General features: G+C 44.7%; 1 protein-coding gene across 3 annotated transcripts in view; it reads left to right on the top strand.

Annotated features, from left to right (window-relative positions):
* LOC146863662 (long-chain-fatty-acid--CoA ligase ACSBG2-like) overlaps window positions 1-25,337 on the top strand; it is a 524,673-nt gene extending 499,336 nt beyond the window's left edge. For all 3 annotated transcript variants that reach the window (XM_085627756.1, XM_085627760.1, XM_085627757.1), the window contains one exon: window positions 24,949-25,337. In XM_085627756.1, coding sequence (XP_085483882.1) covers window positions 24,949-25,094 — 146 coding nt within the window. In that variant the 3' untranslated portion in view covers window positions 25,095-25,337. The remainder of the gene's footprint in view (window positions 1-24,948) is intronic.
* The last annotated feature ends 1,485 nt before the right edge of the window (window positions 25,338-26,822 follow it).

Below are 26,822 nucleotides of genomic sequence, written 5' to 3'. Positions count from 1 at the left end.
TGACGTCCACTATGCTGTGACTGACGGTCAGCAGAAACGGCCCACAGCGCCGAGTACTGCAGCACAACAAAAACAAGAAGGGCTGGGCGAGAAGGGAGGGGGGAATGCCAGCAACAGAGGAGCCCGCGAAAGTGAAAGTGATCGTGATTACGATCGCTACGGAGGAAAGACACATGGCGCTGCGCGCGTGCACGTTCACGTGCACTGTAGCTTTAGGCCACGGCAGCACTTTGAAAAAGCCCAGATATAAAATGTCTCTTCGAGCCTTTGGCTCGCGAGACCTAAAAAGGTATTTTCTTCCCTCTTCAGACTACAAGTGAGATTATTTCTAAATACTGCTTCTAAAGTTAATGATCTAGTTTCTAAGAAATATTCACCTAAAACTTTACCAGGCTTTATCTTCAGGAACTACAGGTACTTGTGAAAAACTGTTATCTACATCAGATTAATAATATTCTAGTTTCCACGTTTTATAAAACAAACTTGCTAATACACTACATGTTATTCCATATGTTACAGGAAGGTGGTGGTACGTGACACCTCCAGACACTGATGCAGGTAACTGCCAGCAGACGTAACAATCTCTTACATCCATAGTTTTTACGTATTCATATAATAACTTCGAGAAAACGTTAGAAAAATCTTTTATGGACCTATCCTTATGCAAATCAGTTCTATCTATCACTCCAGTTGAATGAGTATCATGAATCTTTTCTATATTAGTCTTATTCTCACTATGACTCTCTATCGTTTCGAATGTTACTTTAAATGAAACTATTAAAGCTAATACACTCCACAGAAGCATTAGTAATCCTGTATAACAACAATACACCTTGCACCATCTTCGAAAGAACACACAAGTAGATTTTCTACCTTCTGTGTTTGCCATTTCGGAAATGATCAGTGTCTTTTGACTTAGCCTCGTCTACTCACAACTAGTTTTGTCTAAACCCTTTGGCTCTGAGCGCCTACTTGGTTCTTTTCGGATATGTGTCTTACTCAGTATTTCAATTTCTCTATGGAACACCTTTGTTCCTTCAATCTGGCTTTTGATCGTTCTTCACTTTATTCTCACAGTCTCGCTTCAGAATTTCCTGAACATCCGTCTCTTCTCCGATGTCGGACAAGATAACTCTCAGGATTTCCGAATCTCCGTCCTCCTCAACCACTTCTGGTATAGTCACACTGTAGTAATCTGCTTCTTATGTAATGCATCTCCCTTGCCCTGGTTCTCTGCCTGATAGTTTAAATAGTTCAATGTATTTAGTAAACTACCAACTACAAGAGCTTGTCTACGAGACTTCTTTCATTTCTACAGTATAATTTGTAAGAAATTTCCTTCCCTATAGGTAATAAGGTACCCTCACATGTCCAGCAGATTTATCTCATCCTCCTGCATGTGGATTCAGGTGAGAAGTGTGAGTGTTGATGTTATGGGCCCCACCAATGAATGTGTGTGTGAATGAATAAGTACAGTTGACGGATCTGTGACGCAGGGAGGATATGTAGATTTGCCCCTTTCCGCTGGAGCAGACTCATCTGAAAGGCATTTGAAGTCACCTAACTTGTCGATGTCTGCACCACAAGGCTTTCACGCATAGGGTGTTTTGTCAGAAAATCAGGGTTGGCAGGGGTCAGGCTGTGTTACCTGACCACAGGTTGATTGACTGTAGGAGCCGATTATGGCTTTGACCAAATGGCCACGATGGTTTCCATGAGTGGCTTGTTAAATGGCAATAGAGACTCTGATGAAGACAGCCCCATTGACCTATTTCAGTCAGCAAACTGACTTTACTTCAACTGTAAGCAGTTGTAAATGTAACTGCAACTCTGGGCTCTACTACTGCAAATGCCTCCATTCATGGATCTGGTCAGGGGTCCATCTTGGTTTCATTGAAGGGATCTAGCCCACTGGTATTCTCTAGGTGTAGGTAAAGTCCTTCATTGAAGAATGAGAGGGGAAGATATTGTCTGCCTTCTTGTCATCATCAGTAACCAAGGGAAGATTTTGTAGGCTGTAGACCACATCATACTAGGAACCGAATAGGACCGCAGCCTCTGTTAATGTTGGCATTGTGATGGAAGCTGAGGATCAGGTTGAATGAACAATGGCTGTGTTTGTTCAACGGACCCTCCACCTTATGGTGGAAACATCCATGATCACTGCAGAGAGAGGGTGAAATGGCCTGACTTGTGTAAAGTTTTTGCTCACAACCTATCATTGTAGGACAGTGTCTCTGGAGATTTTGAGACTCCCTTTATGTTGGAACTACTACCCAACTCATGACAAAACTCCAGATTACCCACAACCCTGCAGCCAGACTCATTCTCAAACTCCCCAGGCGGACTCTCATCACAACTCACTTCAGAAAACTCCACTGGCTACCAGTCGCAAACAGATGGTGGTTAACGCTGCTCACCCACACTGACAAGGCACTGCACAATGAAGGACCGGCATACCACAACACTCAAATGAGATTCCACCTACCTACAAGGAAACTTCGCTCTGAATCCCTCTTCCTAGCAGCCACACATCCCATAGGCTGGACCAACAGCGGAGGCTGCTCCATTTTCCACCTGGCGGCTGGGACCTGGAACAACTTCCCCTGCACCTCAGAGCATCTACATCGCTACAGCTTTTCAGGAAGGACCTCAAAACCTGAATGTTCAACAAATAGAGGAACCAGCAGACTGCTCTCCCAGCACCTCGAGACCCTCACGGGTGATGCAAGCGCATTCTACAAATCCAATTGAGTGATTGATTGATTGATTGATTGATACAGCTTTTGAGATTTCCATTGTGTTGGAACCACAACGCTCCATTGGAGGGCCCTCATTTGCAAGCATGCATGAGTAACCAACAGAACGCAGGCGGCTGCAACAGGGCTGAAGGTGGGCCATCAGGGCTGGGATGATCACTCCACTCTGGGGAGGAGGGAGGGCACAACTCAATGTGCGGTCTGGCATTGCCCCTATGAAAAGTATGCACTGAGAGGGCACCAGGTGATATTTGGGCCTGTTGACCGAAAAGTCCAGGTTCAACAACAACGTGGTTGTTGCCTGCAAGTGGCAAGACACTATCTCTGGAGACCTGCTTTGATGTGCCAGTCATCCAGGTAAGGGAATACTGTGATTGCTACCTCTTCGGAGATCGGCCACAACCACTACCATCACTTTCGTGAAGGCTCGAGGAGTGGAAGTGATCAGACCCGACCATGAAACGAAAAAACTTTCTGCAGGTCAACAGACTCCAAACAGTATAAGTAGAACCTGAGCTAGGGACAGCATCTTGAACTTTTCCTTTTCCAAACCGTAGTGGATCCTCGTACACACAAGTTGCTGCAGTCACTTCACACTAGGTTAGATCTCATAAAATAGTTAACTTGCACCCTGCTGACTCGCATGCAAATTTCTTTAAACATTGTAACAGGACAAGAAACCACAGTAGGCAGTGGCAGATACGCAAAGGGTGTTTTATTGGCAGACAATGATCCACTAGACGAAATGGGATCCCAACGTCCGTCTCAGGCTGAATCCTTGGTCCCGGGGTCTCAGGGTTCCTTCTCTGGATTGCTCCAGCCCGGTTTGTTCCCGGGCGTTGATTCCCCCTTGGTAGAAAATAAAACAAAAGGAAGGGGCTATTAGTTCTCTTCTGGTCGTCCCTTGCCACTAACACAGTAACTATAGTCCGTAGGGGTTCAGGGAGTACTCAGGTTGGTGCTTTACGTGTTGCTTCACACAATTTTATAGAGAAAGTGGGTGAAAGAAAGGCAAAACTACAGGTAAACTACACAACAATGAGGGTAGGAAAAATGCAGGGGCAGTTCTACTTCCTGTGTACCCCTTCCCGCCCCGGGGTCCTCTCTATCCCTGGACCTTGTTCCGGGTATCTCTTTCGTGCCTTCAGTGTGGGCCTCCCTACAGGCCCGTGAAGTAAGAGTGGGTAAAGGCCCACCTGCCCATCAGTTGCCTAGTTGTATGAGACACTTGCCTGAAGCCGTGACTCCCTGACAGAGCCACAGCCGCCTCGTCCGTAGCACCTTCCTCTGGGGAAATGATCACCACTGGTCCGATGTCGGCTTCTCCGTCTCTCATCCGTCCTGCGTCCTATGCCATCTCCTCTGCTTCACTCGACTGCTCCGTGTCCTCCGCCTTCTCCGTCCCAGGTTCTCATGGTGTCGCTGCTCTTCCTCCTCCGGCTCCGACGGTCTGAACCACCGCTTCTCTACTGTGGTTGTACTTGAGGCTGCTTCTGGATTCAGGTAAGGGGCAGGGCTCCGCCCTTCTGGGGACACCAAGCATGCCTCAGCAGTACCCCCGGGGCACCAGCAGTCATTCTCCGAGGGCGCCCAGTCACAAACACACTGTGAACAAAGTGGGAAACATACTTCACTACAGCACTTAATGACTCCAAATGGGAGTATGCCCTGCCATACCTTCATACAGTATCCAGAAATGCCCACCTGAAGTTCATACAATTTTATATTCTACACAGGACTTGCCTGACCCGTGGAAGGGCTAACAATCATTGGTTCTATATGCACTTCCTCCTCATTCTCTTTTGCCGGGAACCCATGATGAAGTGGTTACTCTGCCACTTTATCCCACTTCTTGAGGGTCAGCTCTTTCAGCTATCAATGACCCTCTTCAGGCTTCTGGAAAAATGCTGCTGAGGCATAGACACCAGTGGCGTCATGAACCCCCCACTTTCACAGCTTAAGGTGTTGACAATTACGCAAACACGCCGTCGAACTCTGGGACCTGCTCGACACATCCGCCCCTGCCTTCCTGGCAGTGACCTGGATGAACGATACCTCGGCAGCGGACATCGCCTAGCCATCCAGGACAGCTACAAGATCACCCGCAGAGACTGCACCCACGGAATAGGAGGGGCAATCGCGCGCCATCATCCACAAGTCCACCCTCAAGGTATCAACCAACTGTGACGACACCCTCAGCCCCGCCGAACACCTGCACTTCCAGATCCACACTGATCCCAACACCACCCTCAGAGGAACTCTGATCTACAGACCCCCCGGACCCCAGCCTCAGTTCAGCGACTCTATCGCCGACTTCGTCAGCACACACGCCATGACCTCGGCAGACTACATCCTCCTCGGAGACCTGAACTTCCACCTCGAGAACAACAACAACACCAACTCCACCACACTGATCGACAACCTCGCCAGCCTCGGACTCCAACAGCTCGTCACAATGCCCACCCATTCTGCCAGCCACACGCTTGACCCCCATCTTCTCCACAAGCTTCCACGTCTCCTTCAGCCACACCACCGAACTCCACTGGACTGACCTTCCAGAAACCCACCGCGCACCACCGCACCCAACAGATCCCCCGCCGCCACTGGAGCAAAATCACCGAAGACCAGCTAAACACCGCCCGAAGCCCACCCGCTGACCCCACCGACCCCGCCACCAGCAACCTCAGGCGTTGGATCGACGACTGCGCCAACACCCTCACCCCGATCAAGAAACCCTCCAACAGACACACCAACAAGAATGCCAGCTGGTTCTCTGCAGACCTCCAGACCTCCAAACAAACCTGCCGAAGACTAGAGAAGAAATGTCACCGCGAGCAGACACCAGAGAACCACGCAGCCCTCAAGAACACCATGCGCCAACACCATCACCTCATCAGATCCGCCAAAATGACATCCTTCAAGGACCGCCTCGAAAACAACGCACACAACAGCAAAGAGCTCTTCAACATCGTGAAGCAACTCTCCAACCCCAGCTCCAACACCAACGACATCCCACCATCGCAAGACCTGTGCAACTCCCTGGCCACCTTCTTCCATCGCAAGATCACAGACATCCATGACAGCTTCGACAACCAGACCACCACAACAGCCAATGACACCTCAGACCCCACGACCACCACCCACAACAACCACCTGCTCACCTGGTCTAACATCAACGACACCATCAAAATCATGAACACCATCCACTCTGGCTCCCCGTCCGACCCGTGCCCACAACACATCTTTAACAAAGCCAGCGCCACCATCGCACCCCATCTCCGCAAGGCCATCAACATCTCCTTCCAGACCGCAACCTTCCCGGAGAGCTGGAAGCACGCCGAGATCAAAGCCTTGCTCAAGAAACCCAAGGCAGATCCTAGGGACCTTAAGAACTTTCAGCCCATCTCCCTGCTCCCGTTCCCAGCAAAGGTCATCAAGAAAACCGTCAACAAGCTGCTGGCCCGCTACCTCGAGGAGAACAACATCCTGGACCCGTCCCAGTCCGGGTTCCGCAACAACCACAGCACCGAAATTGCCCTCATCGCCGCCACCGATGACATTAGTGCCCTGCTGGACAACGGCGAAACCGCAGCTCTCATCCTCCTACACCTATCAGCCGCCTTCGACACGGTCTGCCACCGCACCCTATGAACACACCTCCACAATGCAGGGATCCACGACAAGGCTCTGGAATGGACCACCTCCTTCCTCTCCAGCAGAACCCAGAGCGTCGGCCTCCCTCCCTTTCTGTTACAAAGCCTCCAAGATCATCTGCGGCTTACCCCAAGGATCATCCCTCAGCCTGACATTGTTCAACATCTACATGGCCCCGCTCACCCACGTTGCCAGATTGCACGACCTCAACATCATCTCCTACACCGACGACACACAACTGATCCTCTGCCTCACCAAGGGCCCCCTCACCGCCAAGACCAACCTCCATGAAGGAATGAAAGCCGTCGCCGAATGGATGAAGAACAGCTGTCTGAAGCTGAACTTGGAAAAGACGGAGGTCCTCATCCTCGGCTCCACCCCCTCAGCCTGGGACGACTCCTGGTGGCCGACCTGGGAGCAGCACCAACACCCAACACTCAACACTCTCCATGACCAAGCAAGTCAATGCTGTCTCATCCTCCTGCTTCAACACCCTCCGCATGCTCCGCAAGATCTACAGGTGGATCCCCACTGACCCAAGAAAAACGGTCACCCAGGCCCTCGTCAGCAGCAGGCTGGACTACGGAAACGCCTTCTACGCGGGAGCCCCGGCGAAACTGCTGAAACGACTACAACGCATACAGAACGCCTCGGCCCGCCTGATCCTCGACATCCCTCGACACAGCCACATCACACCCCACCTGAGAGACATGCACTGGCTGCCTGTCAACAAGAGGATCACCTTCAAGCTCCTCACCCACGCACACAAGGCACTCCACGACACTGGACCAGCATACCTCAACAGATGACTCCCCTTCTACACCCCAAACCGCCAGCTCCGCTCCGCCGACCACACCCTTGCCACCATCCCCCACATCCAAAGAGCAGCGTCCGGCAGCAGATCGTTCTCCTACCTCCTCCGCCAAGACCTGGAACACTGTCCCCATCCTCCTATGGCAGACCCAAGACCTACTAACCTTCAAGAGGCTACTCAAGACCTGGCTGTTCGAGCAGTAGCAGCACCCCCCCCCCCCACCTCACAGGTGAGTAGTGCGCTCTACAAATTCCTTGATTGATTGATTATTTATGACCCTGTCCTGGCTGGAGCTCTAGAGACAAAAGTGATTAAAAAATCTAAAGTAAAGGAAAACGATAAACAGCACAGTGATCAGGAGTTAATCACAGCAAATAAATTAGGAGAAAAAGAGAGGGAATGAAAGAGAGAGTGGGAGAGAGGTTAGGAAGGAGGGGCAAGAGGAAGGACATATAAAATAAGGGAGGAACTGGATGAAAGGATGAATGCAAGGATTAAAGGACTGATGGATGGAAGGGGAAAACAAGATTTACATGGGTGGGTGAGAGAAAGTGTCTGTAATGATGAAGGGCTGGATTAATGGGCGTATGGATAAATAGATGCTTGGATGAAAGGGTGAAAAGATGAATTGGTGGATTGATAAAAGGAGGGTGAATTAATGGACGGATGAAAACGAATGGATGAAGGAATGGATATAAGTATGGTGGAATGGTTGGGAGTGTAGTTGGAGGATGGATGCAAGACTGTAGCGATGAGAGGGTAGATGGATGGAATGGGGAAATGACGGATGTATGGGTGGAAACATGAGAAGATGGATAGAGGGATGAATGCCTGACAGTTTTAAAGAATGGAGAAATAGATGGACAGAAGGATAGATTAAAGGACCTAATCTAGAGTTTACTCGCTTTGGTCACCTGCTTTCAAGGGATGGATCAAAGTGGGGGGTATTTTAATTTTCTGGGTACACCCCTTGATACTAACAATTAACACATTCATGATACCATGAATAGCTTATTCCAAAGATTTTATTAACTGGAGTTCCCTCGCTTTCCAGCACATTTAGAACTATTGTTAAAAATTCCTGAACATCCTATTGAGAATTTAAAGTAAATTGTATAACATCAGTACAGCAATGTCACGTATAGCTGTGGTTGAAGAACACACGTTTCTGAACCTTCAATTAAGCTGAATAAATTTGTGAAAGCTCCATATAGATTTCACACTTTGTTTTATTGAATATATTCAAGCACTACTGGTAAATGAAATACACCAATTAATAATAATAATCCACATTTGTAAAGCGCAAACAATCACCCTTACAGGGTCTCTAGGCGCTGGGGGCCGTCGGGAAGATTAAGCAAGCTATTGCCCAGAGTCACATGGTGCTGGGCTATTCTGCCGCTGGGGATCGAACCATGATCCCCAGATTCTGGTGTCAGTCGCCCTGGCCGCGGCACCACACCTCGTCCACAATTGCTACTACATGCAAGAAGCAAGAGCTTTCTTTGCTTCTTTCTGAATAATTCCTATTCACATGTCTTTTAATATATTGCCATACTCCACATCCGCATCCTGAGTCAACTCAGCATACTGAAAATGTAACCATATGTCAACATTTTGAATACTTCCTAAGAACCTTTTAGCTTCTTCATGAAGCAGTTGTCAACTGTAGAAGATCACCAAAAACTATGACGTTCTTAGCAGCAAAGAGAACATCATAGTCAGTTCTGAGTTCCACTTGAATCCTTAGATGAATGAAAGCTAGCATTAGGTTAGATGCCATGCTAACCTCATCAATGAGGAGGACTTTTTTTTTCATAACTCTGGGCACTTCATAACAAGCGTCACCAGATACCTTCAAGTACTCTAGTTAATTGTCATGTTCTATGTCAAGAATACCTGTCATGCGAGGGGAGGAAAACGGTAACCAGCGAAAACGGACTACATCTCCCAGGATGCTTAGCGGTTGAGAGGTTATGTAAACAGGAGAGCTGTTACATAACTCAAGGAAACACGCCCTTATGTAAACAGGAGAGCTGTTACATAACTCAAGGAAACACACCCTTATGTAAACAGGAGAGCTGTTACATAACTCAAGGAAAACACGCCCTTATGTAAACAGGAGAGCTGTTACATAACTCAAGGAAAACACGCCCTATAAAGGGAGGAACCGGGAGGTACAACGCTGTCGGATATTGTGTTTACACCGACGTACCTGCTTAGTGAAGAGTGGTGCTCCAGTAAGGCAAGAACGGAGGTAGGTCGAGTCGTTACTCCCTGGGCCGTGTCTTGCCCCATCATCACCTGTGAAGGACCCGGAAGCTCTACCGGATAACCATTGAGCTTCGCTTTTTGACTCGGCTGAGTCAAAGCGCAGTGGCGCTTTTGCTGGTTGGAGTCGTAACTCCCAGCCCGACCAGAGATACAGGGACTGCCAGCTGTAACGCACACCAGGAGGTGTTTGCCGCGTTACAGACTCGGAAGTCCACAGGATCGATTGAGCGGCTGCTCTCGGTTCAGTCTTCTTTGCTTGTGCTTGGGGTATCGGTGACGCATCACCAGGAGGTGACTCCGCGTCCCGGTGCAGTCTGAGGAAGAGGTTGAGCGGCTGCTCCCTTCAGGTAGAGACCCCGGCTGGGTGTTTCCCTGACTCCTCGATTCTCCCCAACACTCTTCGTGCCCCTCACAGCCTACCGATTGGCATTGTCGGCCATTTCATTTCTGCCCTCTGTTGGCATACGCCGGGATCGGCGTATATGCAGAGGACGGTTAGGACCATCCGTGCTGTGGGCTGGTAACGTACTTAGCCTGGAGGATTCCAGTGACTATAACCTTTGTTTATTCCTTGTATTATTTTTGCCTTCATTAAAATAACTAAACCTTCACAAGTGGTTGCGTTCTCATTATCGTGTCTGTTAAACGATCCTGAGACGTTCAGGGCGTTACATTCTACACGCAACATAAGTAGCTGATGCAATGGGATTCCTTTAATGTTATGAGCAGCTAGTGCAGTAGAAGCAGTCACAACACATGGGAAATCACATCTAGTTTTTCTGTGAACAAATGCAGTCTCCACTTTAATCGGAAAACATTTGCCCGCCTGGCCAAAAACATAGAGAATTGTAGGCTTGAATGTTGTACATGAACATTCAGACTTATCATGTAAAAGTCCATGCTCTACTGATTTACTTATTTTTTCAAACATCACTAGTCCCTCCTTACTTGGCCCACAGTATTTTCAACTTTATTCATAGCTGTGGACGCTCAGTGATAGGCTGCCTAAGGGAATCTTGACTATTAGGGCCTGAGCTCAGGCTCCCTTGTGAACTGGTCTTTGCAACCTCTTTAGCAAGTGTTTTCATCATTCAACATTTTCAGATATGTGGGAAACACTGCACACTTATCTTTAACTGACTTGAACATATCTTTATAGCAGTCAAACTCACCTAGTAATTCATTCTCAGAACCCCAAGTTTTAAAACCAAGTCAAATAATTATATTTCTCTACTGTTTGACATCTCAGTTTACAATAATTAATAAGACCCACCTTTGAGAGTCTCACTGAACATCTGTTGCAGCCAGTCATCCAAACCTTCCTTGTTCACTATTTTTATCGATGTTTTTGCTGTTTGTGGAGTACTGCAGTACTTCATACAGACAAAGCTTTTCTAAGTTGACACTCTGAATAGGGTAATAAGTGTGTATTGCTTTGTGTTTTTTAAATTTCCTTTTATTATTTTTTTAAGTCAGAAGGTCAAGAAACAAAAAGTAAAGTTTTATATATAAAACCTAGAAGGGCACATATTTAGAACACACAGTTGTAATACAAACACTGAAGTAGAAAGTAAGCAGAACAAATGACAAACAGGAGGATAGTACACCTAAAACCAAAATAACTATGCACATTAAATTATAAATAATACAATATAACATTGCATAAGATGAGATAGGCTGGAGCACCCAATGATCAAACTATACAGAATTGTTTACCAGACCAACATGATGTTATGAATCAAACCCTAGCCAACTCATTTTCAAGCACACACATTGGTCTGTGGATTCTAGTTAAATCGTGCCCAGATTTGTTGTAATCTTTTGATAGAACTGGTTCCCCTGAGCCAGGGCTAGCTCAGACTCATATATTTGTCAAAATACAGCCCACCACTCAACAGCCCTAGGGTAGGGGGAAATCCATTCTCTAGCAATACATAGTCTAACCAAGACAACTATTATGAACAGCATACATCTCAAACCAACTTCAAATTCCATTGTTTAGCCCAACATGATCTCCCTAGAGGAAAGTTCTACATCACATCCTAGACAGAGAGTTAAATGCTGGGTCCCACCCACCCAAACTTATTGCAAATCAGGACAGGTGGTGAGCATATATAAAATATCTGCTGCATAGCACCCACATTTGGGATACTTAGGGGTCTATTAGGATGGCGGGCAGACTCCAGTCCGCCCGCCACCCTAGTGGTGCTGGGACCGGCCGCCAGTGGTGCGGCGGTCCCACTGTTCCAATTAAGATGTGACCGCCACCATGGCGGTCGCATCCTGAATATTTAACATTGTGGTGGGCGGTGCTGTAGCCAGCATCGGTCACAATGTTAAAAGGGCATGTGCTGCCTGCCACCTTGTGCATGCAAATGTCGGTGGGTACCATGGGTACCCCCCAAGTGCAGCCACCCATACCCCGCCCCTCTAGGGACCCGCAACGGGCCCCCCAAGGCATTCTCCGCATGCATTTCCATGGCAGAGTCTGCACCATGGAGATACATGAGACTGCCATCATCGTACTATGGATGGCGGTGCCTGGGCGTCTGGTTTAAAATTTAGGAGGACTAGAGACTTAGATACATTAGGTTTGTAGGTAGAGAATATTTCATATCTATTAGCCTCCTTAATAATGATTGCCAGCGTGACTGACAGATTAGATGAAACACATCATATTGGGTTTAAGTAAGTCAGTGCTCTCTGCATCAAACTGAGCAGGGTACTCAGATTGAGGAAATGATTTCAACAAACCTTTTCATGAATCTTGCAAACACATACAGCTAGTATATAAAAAAGGCTGTGAACGGAACAATGTACAGTGTGTGCAGACTAGACGGCAGGGAGAGACTGCCCTCTCGGCTCAGACCTCTACCGAAGGTGATAGGCTTGCGTAGTGGGGAATGAGAGAGAGTAGCCTATCTGCTGAGACCTCTCCAAAGGTTTACAGGCATATGTACTAGGGTCTAGGGAGGAACTGCCCTCTCCACTGAAAACTCCCCCATGAGGGACAGCGTGCATAATAGGATGTGAGAAGTGAGTGTCTCCTCCACTGAGACCCCTCCCAGGGTAACAGGTGCATGCAGTAGAGTGTGGGGAGGGAATGGCCTCTCTGCTGTGGCCTCTCTCTTGGATTATGGATGTGCACAGTAGTGGATAGGGAGAGACTGGCATCTCCGCTGACACCGCTCTCTAGCATGACAGAAGTGCGTGGTAGCGTGTGGGAAGGGACTGGCCTCTTCACTGAGACTTCTCACTTGGAGGGCAGATGTGCGTAGTAGGGTATGAGGTGTGACTGGTCTCTCCACTGAGATTGCTCTCTTAACGCACGTGCATATTAGGGTGTGGTGATAAACTAACCTCTAAGCTGAGATCTTTCTCTTGCCTAACAGAAGTGCTTAGCAGGGTGTGATGAGGGACTAACCTTTCTGCTTAAACCTCTTTCTTGGATGATGGGTCTGCGTAGTAGGGTGTAGAGAGAGACTGGCCTCTTTGCTGAGATATCTCTCTTGGAAGATGGCTATGCATAGCAGGGTGTGGGGAAAGACCTACGTCTCCACTGAGGCCTCTCTATTACATAGCAGAAGTGCATAGTAGGGTGTGATGCAGGACTGGCCTCTCTGCTGAGTCCTGTCTCTTGGATGACAGGTGTCCATAGTAGATTATTGGAAAAATTGACAACTCCACTTACACCTCTCTCTGGGATAATAAGTGTGTCTAGTAGGGTATGGAGACACCGACCTCTCCGCTGAAAGCTATCCTCAAGGTGATGGGTGTACCTAGTAGTGTATGGAGAGGGACTTGCCTCCCACTGCTCCTTTCTTTGGGATGCCGGATATGCATAGTTGGGGGTGGGGAGTGTAATGAAGACACTACGTAGTTTGTGGTGGAAACAGTGGGGTTTAGTCAGTAAGAGACATCTCTTCAAGAAGGAGCACTGGAGTAACTGACACAGAAAGAATGTGGAGAGAGAATGCCATGCTCCAGTGAACTTATAACCTTCTTAGCAACTGAAGTAATTGCTTTGTTGCACGCTCGCACTGAAGACACACTTGAAATTCCACTGATGCCTGTCAAGTGAAATGTGCTCGTGCTTGACTCGCGTGATACACTTAGAGGTAGCAGTTGCCAGGCAACAACCGCAACGCTAAAAAACTTTAAAAAATAGCGCATTTGAGCATAAATCCTTGCAGGAAAACGACGTAAGAGAAATAAAAAAAATTGAAGGTCTCTCACCTTCGTCATTCACTTACTAGTGAATAATAATGTCTTCAAAGCAAATGAGGCCTTTCAACGGTTTGCTCTCTGACCCCCTGGCCCCGTCTTCGGTGAATTTGATATCCGATGAGCATAAGGACATCCAAGTAGACCCAAATTATCGCCAGTTTTGTAATGAAGACCCTGCGTAGTTTGTAGTGGAAACAGCGGGTTGATTCAGTAAGAGACATCTCTTCAAGAAGGGGCAGTGGAGCAACTGACACAGAAAGAATGTGGAGAGAGAATGCCATGCTCCAGTGACCTCATAACCTTCTAAGCCTAGAGCTTAGACATTGTACATTACCACAGGGAGGGACTGACCTCTCCATTGACAACTGGCCTCAGGGTGATGGGTGTATGTAGTAGAATGTGGAAAGGGTCTGGCCTCTTTGCTGAGACCTCTCTCTGGGTTGACGGATATGCATCGTAGGGTCTGGGGAGCAACTGCCCTCTCCACTGTGACCTATCTCTTGGATAACAGGTGAGCATAGTTGGGTGTGTAAAGGGACTGGCCTATCTGCTGAAACCTCTCTCTTGGATAACAGGTGTGCATAGTAGGGTGTGGGGAGGGACTCACCTCTTTGCTGAGATGTCTCTCTTCAATAATGGGTGTTGCATAGTAGGGTGTAGAAAACAATTGGCGTCACCACTAAGCCCTCTCTCTGGGATAACAGGTGTGCGTAGTAGGGTATGGAGAGGGACTGACCTCTCCATTGGCAACTATACTCAGGGTGATGGGTGGAAGTAATAGGGTGTGGGAAGGAACTGGACTCTCTGATGACATTCCTTCACAGGAAGACAAGCATGCATAGTAGATTATGGGGAGGGGTTGCCCTCTCCTCCTAGACTATTCTACAGCGTAACAAATAACATAGAAGGGTGCAATGATGAACTACCTCTACAGTGAGACTTCTCCTTAGGGCTACAGATGTGCATAGTAGTATTGAAAGAGGGTTCGTCTACTTCTCACTATCTTTTTAGGATCATCAGAGAGTCCCGCAGGATCGTAAAATTAAAAACAAAAAATCATTTACACTTTATTTCATCACAGTACTTATGCCTGACAGACCTTCTCTCAATTTCTATGTGGACAGGACGACTTTATCATACCCAATTATATACCTTTCTTATTTCATTCTCACAACACCAGAAATTTTTAATAATAAACAGTAATGGCGGCCATTTCTTTTTAGCATTCAACAGCCACCCAATCAGAGAGCTCACCTCAGCAGGTCACTCTGGAGCATCACGTTCCAGGAAAAGCAAGATATCGGATGGGAAAAAAAGACCTCTTGGCCAATCGTATGGTTCCATTTTTTAATTTTCTCTCTTGCGGGACTCTCACTAGACTCTCGTGAACCCCACTGTCCAGATATACAAATATGTTTTAAGATTAATTTCTCAAAAACTACTGAACAGATTTACACCAAATCACAAAAAGTGTAAGTCCGATCAGCAGTTCTTGCTGTAATGCTTCTTAAAAAGTGTATGGAAAATGCATAGGGATGTAAAGATTTAAAACCTGTTCAATACCTCTACACAGCTATGATACATTAGGAGCAAATGCATTTGTAAACAGTTACACCCATTAGCTGGACACATGCTGTACAAAATTAGATAGAAAAGTAATATGGTATTTAACCGCCACTATATAAACTATGAAAAAAAACTAACACACTCGTTGGATGATGTATTTAGTATTGCTATCAGCGATGTCAAGAATGATGTAATTTGAGATGTCATCAGTAATGTCATAAATGAGGTCATAGGACATGTAATTAGTGATGTGATATGTGAGGTCATAATCAGTGCATGGCTGAGGCGCAAGATATAGTTGTGGCTGCTTACTATAGCTGTTGAATTTCACCTAACTATAACGTCAATTTAACCTTTAGTTTTTCCAGTGAATTTCAATTTTTTTTAAAAACAAAGACAAATCTTTTTATCACACCTAACTATAACGTTACTTTAACCTTAGATTTTTTCAGTGAATTTCTACAGTTTTCTTTAATGCAAAGTTGCATGGCAGGAGGTTGACCATGGGGCCTGGTCTGTGGCCAGGCCCTGCAGCGTACCTCCCACAGACAGCCAAGCCCATGCTGTGCACTGCCTGTGGCCGTGCGCAGCAGGCGGATGGCCACAGGATTTGGCTTGCCACCATGCCCTGTGGCCAAGCCACAACAAATCCTACGTTGCCCACAGCCTTTAGCCTTGTACAGTGGGGGGTTGACCACAGTCTTTGGTTTGCCGCCTTGCCCTGTAGCAAAATCCCCAGCAGGCTTCCACCCCATGCTGCGTACAGCCTTTTGCATACACGGAGTAGGTTTCGCCTTCGGGCCCCAGGGATCCTATCCATTGGGGCCAAAACATATATCTGCCTGAGCCTTAATAGGGGGACCCCTCCTGCAGGCCATATAAAATAAAAAAGGGGATGGGGCTGTGTGGCCCTTCTCCCCAAGCCTTTGTAGTGGAGGTGGAGTTTTAGATGCACACATTGCTATGTTAGCATAGGTGTCTTAGATGATAAAAACGCCATCTTGCCACTTTTGCTGCTTTTGCACACAACACTGCAGATAGATGTTATTATTTGAAAACTGCTTGCTTGCCTTTTCTTTACATGAGAACTGTCTGTTGTTCACATCCCTAGACGTGCACCGCGACCTTGGTCTGAACATTGTGTGCAAAAACCATCTGAGCCAACAAACAATGTATGCTTTTGAGTTCAGATTGATCGGCCCACGCTCTAGCCATAACACGAATACAGCTGCAAATATCTGAAAGTCGAGAGCCTTTAATATTGCAGTTTGCATTCATTAGACACACATTCTGGAGAAGAACTTTTCCAGGTGCAGAGCAAAGCTGATCCTGTGATGTGATTCACCTAAGCTGATCTTTACCGTATGGGGTTCCCCATTCACACCTAGAGACCTTCTGTTAGTTTAATAATACTAGCTTACTAGTGAAGGGAAAGTGGTTGTATTCCACCATCATTGGTAATATGATTTCTCCCTTCATTTTCTATGGTATTGTAACAATGCTGATGGTTTTAATTTTAATCATTTGTCTGCTTATGTTAGCCAAAGTACTGCATCTTCGGACACGTAGTTTATAAAATAAACATTTTAAACTTTACAGTGTCTCTGAATACTCTTGTTGTGGACTAATATGAGAATAATAACGAACAGGTATTTCTGATTCCCACCATTCCTGAGAGTACTCTAAAGTCGCATGTTCTGGGTTGTCTAATTATTGGTAGCTTCTATATGGTATGAAGAGCGAATGAGACACTGATGCTGGTCGGATAGGGGTTCTGGGTACTGAGGTGAGTTTTTGGTACACCGCAATTCACTGAGGTCCTGGTTTCCTGCGCATAGTTCTGTGCATGAGCAGAATCCCTGCAACACCTTCTCAGGCCCCGGGAACCCCAACTCTCCGGGAAGTCTTTTTTTTAAAAGGGAAGGGGGCCATGCGGAACCCCTCCCCAAGCCTATTGTGGCCCTGGAAGCCTCACCCCCTGGGGCCCACATTAGAAATAAGTGGGTGCCCCAGTGCCCACCCAGGGCCACCACCAGCTGTCTGGCCCCCTTCCTTTTAAAATCAACCCAAGGGTATGGGTTCCACGGGACCTTCACAGGGTTGTGGATGGGAGCTGTGTGGCTCCCCTCCACATTATCATGTATTTGGCCATGGTGGATAGGTCCACAAGCCACAATAAACTCAGGGAAAGGGGCCCTAAATGGGATTGGGGAGGGGAACCTACTGAAACCTCCTCCCCATATATTTATTATAAAAATGGCTGCATTTAAAAAATTGGATTCAAGGGACTTTTGCGAGAGACTCTCAAACCTGGTCGCCCAGATATACAAATATTTCTAAACCTTAATTTCTCAAAAACTGTTGAACATATTTACACCAAATAACAAAAAGTACAATCGGTGAACCCAGATATAGCTTTATACCACTGCTGTTTTTGTGGAAGTGCTTCTTAAAGAAGGTTGTAGAAAATGCATGGGTGTTTTGGGACCCCCCTTTTTCTTGGCCCCCGTTTGATGGATCATCCTGGAAAGTGTTGTAAAGATTCATCAAACGGTGCCAAAGATATTAGAAAAACAAAAAATGCATTTCCTGTGGCAATGCTGACCTAACTATAACTGCCCTGGCGGTCGCTAGAAGGTAGTTAAAGTTAGGACCTAGATTCCATGGGAAAAGGACTTTTTGTTTTGTTAACAACTATGGCTCACTTTGACAATCTTTACAAAATTCTCAAAACTAGTTTGCAACTCATTTTCGCTGCTGGTCAGATAGTTTTGGAGATATTTGTCAAGTGGGGGTTGAGCTTGTTCCCCATGCAATTTACCATAAGGATTATAGATACGACTACAGCTTGAACCGCTGAACAGAATTACGCCAAATGTGACAGAAAGGTAGATCTTGGTCCAGAAAGAGTGCTTTTTGTAATTTGGTGTAAATCTGTTAGGTAGTTTTGGAGTTATTAAAGAACAAAAGATTTTTGTATATCTAAAGATCCTGATCCACTGTGGCTCCACCGCGATGGATCCACGCGGCAACAGCAAAGCCGTGATTGGCTGGCCGCAACCTGAGAGAAATGTTACACTGCCATTTTGTGACTCAGAACCACGGTTCCTGGAAGGGAGGCATAAAGTAGAAATAGGCTATTTGGGGTCAGGATAGAGGAATCCTGACCCCATGGGGCTGATGGAGGGGTCTGTGAGGTACCCTTCATGGCCTAGCAATTGCCCATGAAGGTCTGTGCTGGCCCCTTATGGGCAAGAGATTGGCCTCATTTTTTGGGAGGATGCACAAGGATCTGTGCCTCCACCATAGCACTCAGAGATGCCCCATGTGAATCTGCAATGGATTCACAGATCCAGATCCCAATTAAAAAATACACCTACTCACAGACCTACTCACACATTCTCTCCTACCCCCACACAACTGCTCACACACCCACTCACATTCATGCAACCACTCGCACACCCACTCAGAGACCCAGAACACCACTCACACACCCACTCACACAACCATACAGCCACTCACTCGTAATGCCGCTCCCCACAGTATGGTTTAATTCTAGTGTGCCATCAGGGCAAGGCACATGCCCAGTAAGCATGCAATTTCTGATGATCGTTCTAAACACAATGGAGAAAAAGGAAAAAGTAATGGTGTGCATACCACCACCACGTTGAATTTTCATTGATATTAATTGCCCCATCGTTGGTTTTGCACCCAAAATAATTTAAAACTTTGGTGAGAAATTGCTATTAACACCGCATGTACAGCGAAACAGCACGTTCTTTTGAGCAACAGTTATGTCACCATGTGACTGAAAATCATTAAGGCGTTTTTGGACACACCGATTGATAATATTGATGTAAACGCTCTGAATTGCAATAACATTTACTTATATGATTTCTGTAATGTTTTATCTTTTTGTTTAATTCATTGATGTTGGTTATTGTGGCCAAGGGGGTTATGGGAGTTGTAGTACATAAGGGAGGGGTATGTTGTAGGAATGGCATGAGTGTCAGGTGATTAATTACTTTGTACACAGGGGGGAGGAGTATATGTTCGAGTTAAGGGTTTAAAATGAAGGTTTTACGTGAGGGAGGTTAGATTTGTTGAAAGCAGAAACAGAACGGAAAGAGAGATGTAATTCTGGCAGGTATGTGATTCGTTGTGGTTGGGGTACGTGAGAGCGAGTGTAGTTTGGGGTTAAGTGTGGATGTAAAGGGGAAATAGGAAAAACGTGAATGTGCAAAAGGTTTGAGTTAGTGACGGGGAGCGATGAACGTGTGGTGAGCATGATTGATTTCAGACGAATTGAGTGTGATAGCGGGCAGAGCAAGGAAAGTTTAGAAGTAAGACGGGCTGACACGGAAGGGTTATGTTTAAAAGTTAGATGTATGGCAGTAGGTGGGAATGTGGAATAGATTTGTTGGGCATGAGGGAGATTGATTGGTGATCTTGATTTGTTTCAAATCTACATGGAAAGGGCATGGGGTTTGCTTTAGTATGGTTTGCCGAATTAAATAAGGGAAATACAGTCGATTGTTTTTTTCATCATTTTTTCCATCATTTTTGTCATGATTTGTTGAGTTTATATAAAGTTTAATGTAGTCATGGTGTGCTTCTTAAATTGTAATTTGCAGATTACCCTGACGGAGGGCTTGTGATAGCCCGAAATGCATTGGGTTTTAATAAAGAAATGCTGCTCTGAACGAATCTTGCGTTTTGATCGTGTTTTTGACAGAGGCCTGGATGGGCACATCTTGAACATGGGAATCATTCAAAAAGCAAGACAGTGTACATGTGGATTTTAAAGGAAGAGCTTTAAAACGTTTGGAATATAGCATGGAGGAACACGGAGTTAAATGGGGAAAATGGAATGCGTAATTTTGAGCAGGATTGTAGATCTACTTTTGCTGTGTGACTGGGTGTGGAGCGTAATGCCGCTCCCCACAGTATGGTTTAATTCTAGTGTGCCATTAGGGCAAGGCACATGACCAGTAAGCACACTAATTTCTGATGATCGTTCTAAACACAATGGAGAAAAAGGAAAAAGTAACTGTGTGCATACCACTACCACGTTGAATTTTCACTGAAGTTACTTAATGACATGACCTAGAAATTCTTCAGATAAGTATAACTTTAAGTATAACTGTAATTGCTGAATTTCTATGGTTTTGTGTGGGCAAACGTCAACCTAACTATAACGGCCCTTTAACCTTTGTTTCTTTAGTAAATTTCTATGTTTTGTTAATGTACAGTAATGTATAATTATGTAAATTAATACAACCACTGCTGTGCGCGGCATTCAGCCTTGGGCGGCAGGGAATATCCTTGCCACCCCCTCCACATGCACCCAAACCCACACTTTTGGCTGTGTGCGGCTGGGGTATGGTGTGTGAATTTGTAAGGGCTTTTTTTTGTTTATAATTGGGCTTCTACATAGGGATCTGCAGAGGATCCACGTCCCTAGATATCTATACATTTCTTTATTTAATAACTCTCACACTACTGAACAGATGTATACCAAATTACAAAAGGAGATCTTTTCCACCCAAATCCAGCTTCTGCCAAATTTGGTGTAGTTCCGTTCAGCGGTTCAGGCTGTAGCCGTGTCTAAAAACAGTAAATCCCCATATATATTGCATGGGGAAAAAGCATTTTAGGACCCCCATTTTTCTCTGCCCCACTTAACGGATCACCCTGAAACTGCAAAAGGCACTAAAGTTATTAGCAAAACAAAAAAACACTTTGTCTATGGGAAAAGTTGGTCCTAACTATTACTACCAAACATAAGCACACAGTGACTATCAGTGACTATTGTGATAGATATATACATATATATCTACCACAATGATGATAATCACTGTGTGGTTATGTTTGAGCCACGCTTTCCATGGTAAAGGCGTTTTTTGATTTGCTTATAACTTTTGATTCTATGGACAGATTAGCATAATACTTGGCAATCGGTGAACTCACTCAGTTTTGCATGACATATGTTGTGAAGATCCATCCCTTGGAACAAAGTTGAAAGGGGGTGAATAAATGATTGATTTCCCATATTACCTCCCTTAGGAATATTTTCTGTTTAGTAGTTTTCGAGATATTTGCAGGATTTAAAAGATTAACACTTTTGAATATCTCTTCTATTTAAATCGGTGAGTCAATCCTCTCAATCACATTTTCAAATTTTAAGGCAATGCCATTTTGTGGATTAGGACTGATTTTTTTCCAGACGTACTGACACTCGTAAGTAGGCTTAGACTCGCGAGTTTCATCAGTGAAAAAATGATTTACTGACACATGCATCAAAGGAATAATCGGTCGCAAACGGGCAGATTCTCAGAATTTGCCCCTTTGCGACCGGTATTTTTGCATTTGGGATGCATCATCCCAAGTGCAAAAATCGCAATTTAAGGAATCTCTAAATTGTGATTACTTAAATTGCGATTGGATTTAAGGAATCCCAAATTGAGAATCCTTAAATGCAATGCATTAAAGTTAAAAAATTAGCGATTTCGCTAATAGGGGGAGCAAATTACCATGAAGTTGAACTTCATGGTAATTTGCAAAAACTGTGAAAAATGCACTTTTGTGCATTTTTCAAAGTTTCATTTTGCGCACACACATGCCCTTAGAGCATGTGTGTGTGCAACATATGTGCACAGATCAATTTCAGGGGTGCAATAGGGTGTCATTTTGACACCCTTGCACCCTTGAAATTGCATGAGCAATTTGCGAGTTCCTACTGGTACTCGCAAATTGCTCATGCAATCTCCAATTCATTCCTATGGGCCTGGAGGCCCATAGGAATGAATGGGATGGCATTCCTTAATTGCGACTCGCAATTTGCGAGTCGCAATTAAGGAATGTGTAGGAATCGCTATTTTTATAGCGATTCCTACATGCATAGGCTTTTGCAATTCCTTAATTGCGATTCCTTAATAATCGCAATTAAGGAATCGCAAAAGTCTACGTTGATGCATGTGCCTGTTAATGAGCAAACAACCACAAAGGGGCCAAGATCCAAGGGCAATATTCATGGGTACCAAAACTCGTGCTAAATCCACGGCACAACTGAAAAAAGCACCTTTTTTGGCGCATGACTTGGGAGCTTACCAGCAACCATTTTAGGTGCGTGATTTGATGGGCATTTTAAGCCTGACTCATGAGCTTTCAGTTTGTGAGTTTCTGGCAATATAAAAACTGAAGCGCAAGCAAAGTCAGAAACAAGTGTTTATCTTTACTTGTAAGCCAGAAGGAAAGGTGCAGGGCCTGAGAGCAGGCCAGGCCATGATGCCAACCCCACAGCATACCTCCGAAGACCATGTGGAGAGTTGGTTGAGTAGTTGGGCACATGGCTTGACTTGGCCAACCCTGCCTATGCACACGCCCAAAGGCTGTGCGCAACATGGGTCGGGTAGCCACGGCGGTGTAGATGCAGTTCCTCAATGCAGTTTATGCCTTGCAGCTATCTCCAGTTGCAGCATGGGTTGGATGGCCATGGATGGTTAGCCACAGCACCTGTCCACAGGCCAAGCCCTGAGGACAACCTGTGCTGCGCAGACCCGAAGACCTTGCATAGCGTAAGTTGGATGCGGGACCTAGCCATAGGCCTGTCCTGTATCCAACACATGTGGCACACAGCCAAAGGCCATGCGCACCATACGTTGGGTGGCCCCCGGAGGGCTGAGCCTAAACCCCGAGATGTCAACATAGGCACATATTACACATCATACTCATTATGTGTTTCTGACATTGCATATTTATTATGGGATTGTTAGCTTGAAAAGTATGTTTTCGTCACAGTGCAGCTTTCAATGGACACTGATTAAAATAATAATGTTTAGTTCAGTTAATCAATCAGTAATTTTTATTTGGGGGATTTATACCATAAAACACATAATAATGCACAATTCATAAAATGTGTTCTATACAGAAAACAATTATAGACAATGTGCAAAATATATAAGATAGCAACCGGTTTACATATAAATGCAACTTATTGCTTAAAAGAGTTACCAAGATCGCCTCCTGTGAATCGATACAGAATACAAACATATGCTTAAATCAAACAAAATTTCTGTACTTGTATCAGACCTGTCATTCATAAAGCTAGCTCGTGGTATCTGAACCCCAAATCACGGCATAGAGGTCGTATCCATACCCTTATTCCATATATATATATATGTCGGACATAAAAACAAATGCAAAAACAACAGTTGATGGACAGAATGCAGAACAATGTCATACATCCACCCCAGTACAGAGATCTGGGCCTAAATCCATCGTTTTTTTAGCTCACCATGCCATTCCAGTTTGAACCCAGCCATATGCAAATCAGTCTTGACCCTGTGCCTCATGGCAACAGTCCAGCCCGAACTGCTTAGCCTGGTCCTCCCTGGACTGGAAAGAAGCATCATAGGACCGGTTTCAGGGTTTCACCCCTCTTCAGCCAGGATAGCTTGATTCCAGTGGCATGGAGAGCACGGGATCCACGTCTGGGCATACCCGTCCCACTTGGGGTGACAAATGCAAAAACAACAGTTGATGGACAGAATGCAGAACAATGTCATACATTCACCCCAGTACAGAGATCTTGGCCCAAATCCATCGTTTTTTTGCTCACCATGCCATTCCAGTTTGAACCCAGCCATATGCAAATCAGTCTTGATACTGTGCCTCATGGGAACAGTCCAGCCCGAACTCCCAAGCCAGGTCCTCCCTGGACTGGAAACAAGCATCCTAGGACCGGTTTCGGGGTTTAGCCCCTCATCAGCCAGGATAGCTTGATTCCAGTGGCATGGAGAGCACGGGACGCACGTCTGGGCATACCCTTCCCACTCGGGGTGACAATTGCAAAAACAACAGTTGATGGACAGAATGCAGAACAATGTCATACATTCACCCCAGTACAGAGATCTGGGCCTAAATCCATCGTTTTTTGACCCACAATGCCATTCCAGTTTGAACCCAGCCATATGCAAATCAGTCTTTACCCTGTGTCTCATGGGAACAGTCCAGCCCAAACTGACAAGCCAGGTCCTCCCTGGACTGGAAACAAGCATCCTAGGACCCGTTTCGGGGTTTCACCCCTCTTCAGCCAGTATAGCTTGATTCCAGTGGCATGGAGAGCTAAAAACATTTATTTTCAGCGTTATGAAGTTTAGGATTATGTGTGCTTCATAAATAAATAAATAATAATACCTTTAAGGAGTTTTTCTTTTACATCTGTATATGGCCCAGGACAACATTTTATGAGAGATTAGGCAATGGATGTATAAAGGTCTTTGGTGACGCTCTCCACTCAGTCGCAGGAGGACCTATCGCAATCAGAAACTTAGGTAGAGATCAGCCTTAAATAGTGCCTCAGTAAAAATACATAGGACACTTAGCAAGTATATGTTGGTATTATAATAATAATATGTAGTCCATAGTTAGAACTTTAAAAGATGGATTAAGGCACAGTAGAGTACAAGTCACTTTTAGGACATGTATTGCAAGGGAGAAACATTTACCAGAGTTTGAGATTTATGGAATGGTGACAGAACAGTTAGAACACTATATTTAAGAGTTTTGGAAAATTGTATGTTTGCTTTAGATATACTTTGTTTTTCCTTTCCCTCCTTCACTGACTTTCCTCATCTGTTCTCCCACATTCAGGCCCTACCATGAAATTGAAGCGTCCTGTTATCTTAAAAAAGTATGAGAAGATCATTGATGAGTTCTACAAGGTGGGAAGATCCCCCCAGGGAAAGAACCAAAGAACTCTGGCCCAAAGAAGTAAAGGATTAAAAAGTAAGCTGTAAAGATCTACTGATTCCTTGGGAATCTGGATGTCAAAGGGGCAGATGGTGAAGTATGACACACTGTGTATGGAAACGCAATCAGATATCAAGTAAAGTTTTCTGGAATTTCTTCTTGCGGGCCATTTCTGGTGATCTTGAAGTTGGCAAACATATATAGACACGTTCCATTGGCTGGTCCCTCAAGTCAATGATTATAGCCATTTCCTGTAACCAGCTATGTAAATAAAGCTTGATTTTATTGTACGTCTGTGTGTGTATTTTTAAAAGTAAGGTAGTGTGCATCCAGGTATGGAATGTGTGCCTGAATCCGACAAATCAATTCTTCTTCCAGTTTGAGCCTACAATTGAATTTTGTCCGTGATCCTATACTTACTTGTAGTGGATATTTCTGTTCATGGTTACTTCCAGATTCCACTAACACACCTTCCAATCCTTGAAGTGCATTCTCCATAAGGTGCATAAATTAATTATAGTGTCAAACTTTGTGAACGTTAACATTATGTTATTCATGTAAGGGAATAATCTGAGTTACCATTTGGGAAACTTAAGGGAGGTAATAAAGGAAAAAGTAAAATCTGAAATTTACCTCAGTTTTCATGAACAAAGCAAACCAGGGATTACTGTAAAAAATATAATTTAAATAGGAGTCTCAGATTAATACACCCCTTCTGAGATTCATCAAATTTGATTAATCTAAGAAAGATTAAACATTGCAAGTCTTGCTGACTTTCACCACTCGCTTCGCGGTGTGGGATTATGACAGACAGAGATGGTGTTTCCAGCTCTGACTCCTGCCTTTTAATGAAGCTCTATTTCCGGTAACATTCTGCTCTCAAGTCAAAAATATTGAATTCTCTAGACACTGCCTCAAGAGATCTGTTATAAATATTGAGGTGCTACTCACAAATTGCACTTTGTAGTACATTTAGTAGTACTACAACTCTATAATAAATGCTATTCAGAAACCTCGGAGTGTAAATTTCCACCTCCGCTACTCCTATCTTTTCTATAGGAGATCTGAACAGATGTAAATTTACTACTCAGTAGTAAATGTGGGAGGGACTGGGGAACTGGCTGGAAAATGTGGCATCCTGAATACTAAATGGCAGTATTAAGGGGGTGTTTAGGGAGGGAAATGCATTCACGAACTGCGTGTCTAAAATGACTACAGCCAAAGAGGGGCCCAAAACAGTAGTAAATTACACCAGCTCAGAGCCCCACACATGGACAACCACTGATACTGCAGCACCCTCCAATAGAAAATAATGAGGTTAGGGACTTAAATAAAACCACATATGAAAAAATGTTGAATTAACACAATTTTAAAATAGTTAATAATATAACTAAATGTATTTTAATGTTAGAAAAATCTAAACAGAAAACATATTTATTATTTAAATAAGTAATATAATTTTTAACACTCATCTATTAAAATGCAATTAAATTAATTTTTTATTAATTGTATATATCACTTTTAATAATTGTTAATGCATAATTAAAACTTTCATGAATTTACTTTAGGTGGGACTTTATTTTTAAGTCTAAAGTTCAGAAAAATATGTTCTATTCAATGTGTTTATTAAATTAATTAAAGATTATTCTTTTTTCTTTTCTTCTGCATTTAAATTAAATATAAATATTTATTTGACATCAATATTTAATATCAAAAACAATTTTCTACCAAAACTTTTTCGAGTTAAATATACCATTTTTTACTTTTCCCCTACT

This window comes from Triturus cristatus, chromosome 2_1 (assembly GCF_964204655.1).
Source record: "Triturus cristatus chromosome 2_1, aTriCri1.1, whole genome shotgun sequence".
In the NCBI taxonomy this organism is placed as follows: domain Eukaryota; kingdom Metazoa; phylum Chordata; class Amphibia; order Caudata; family Salamandridae; genus Triturus; species Triturus cristatus.
This window is presented reverse-complemented; position numbering and strand designations above follow the sequence as displayed.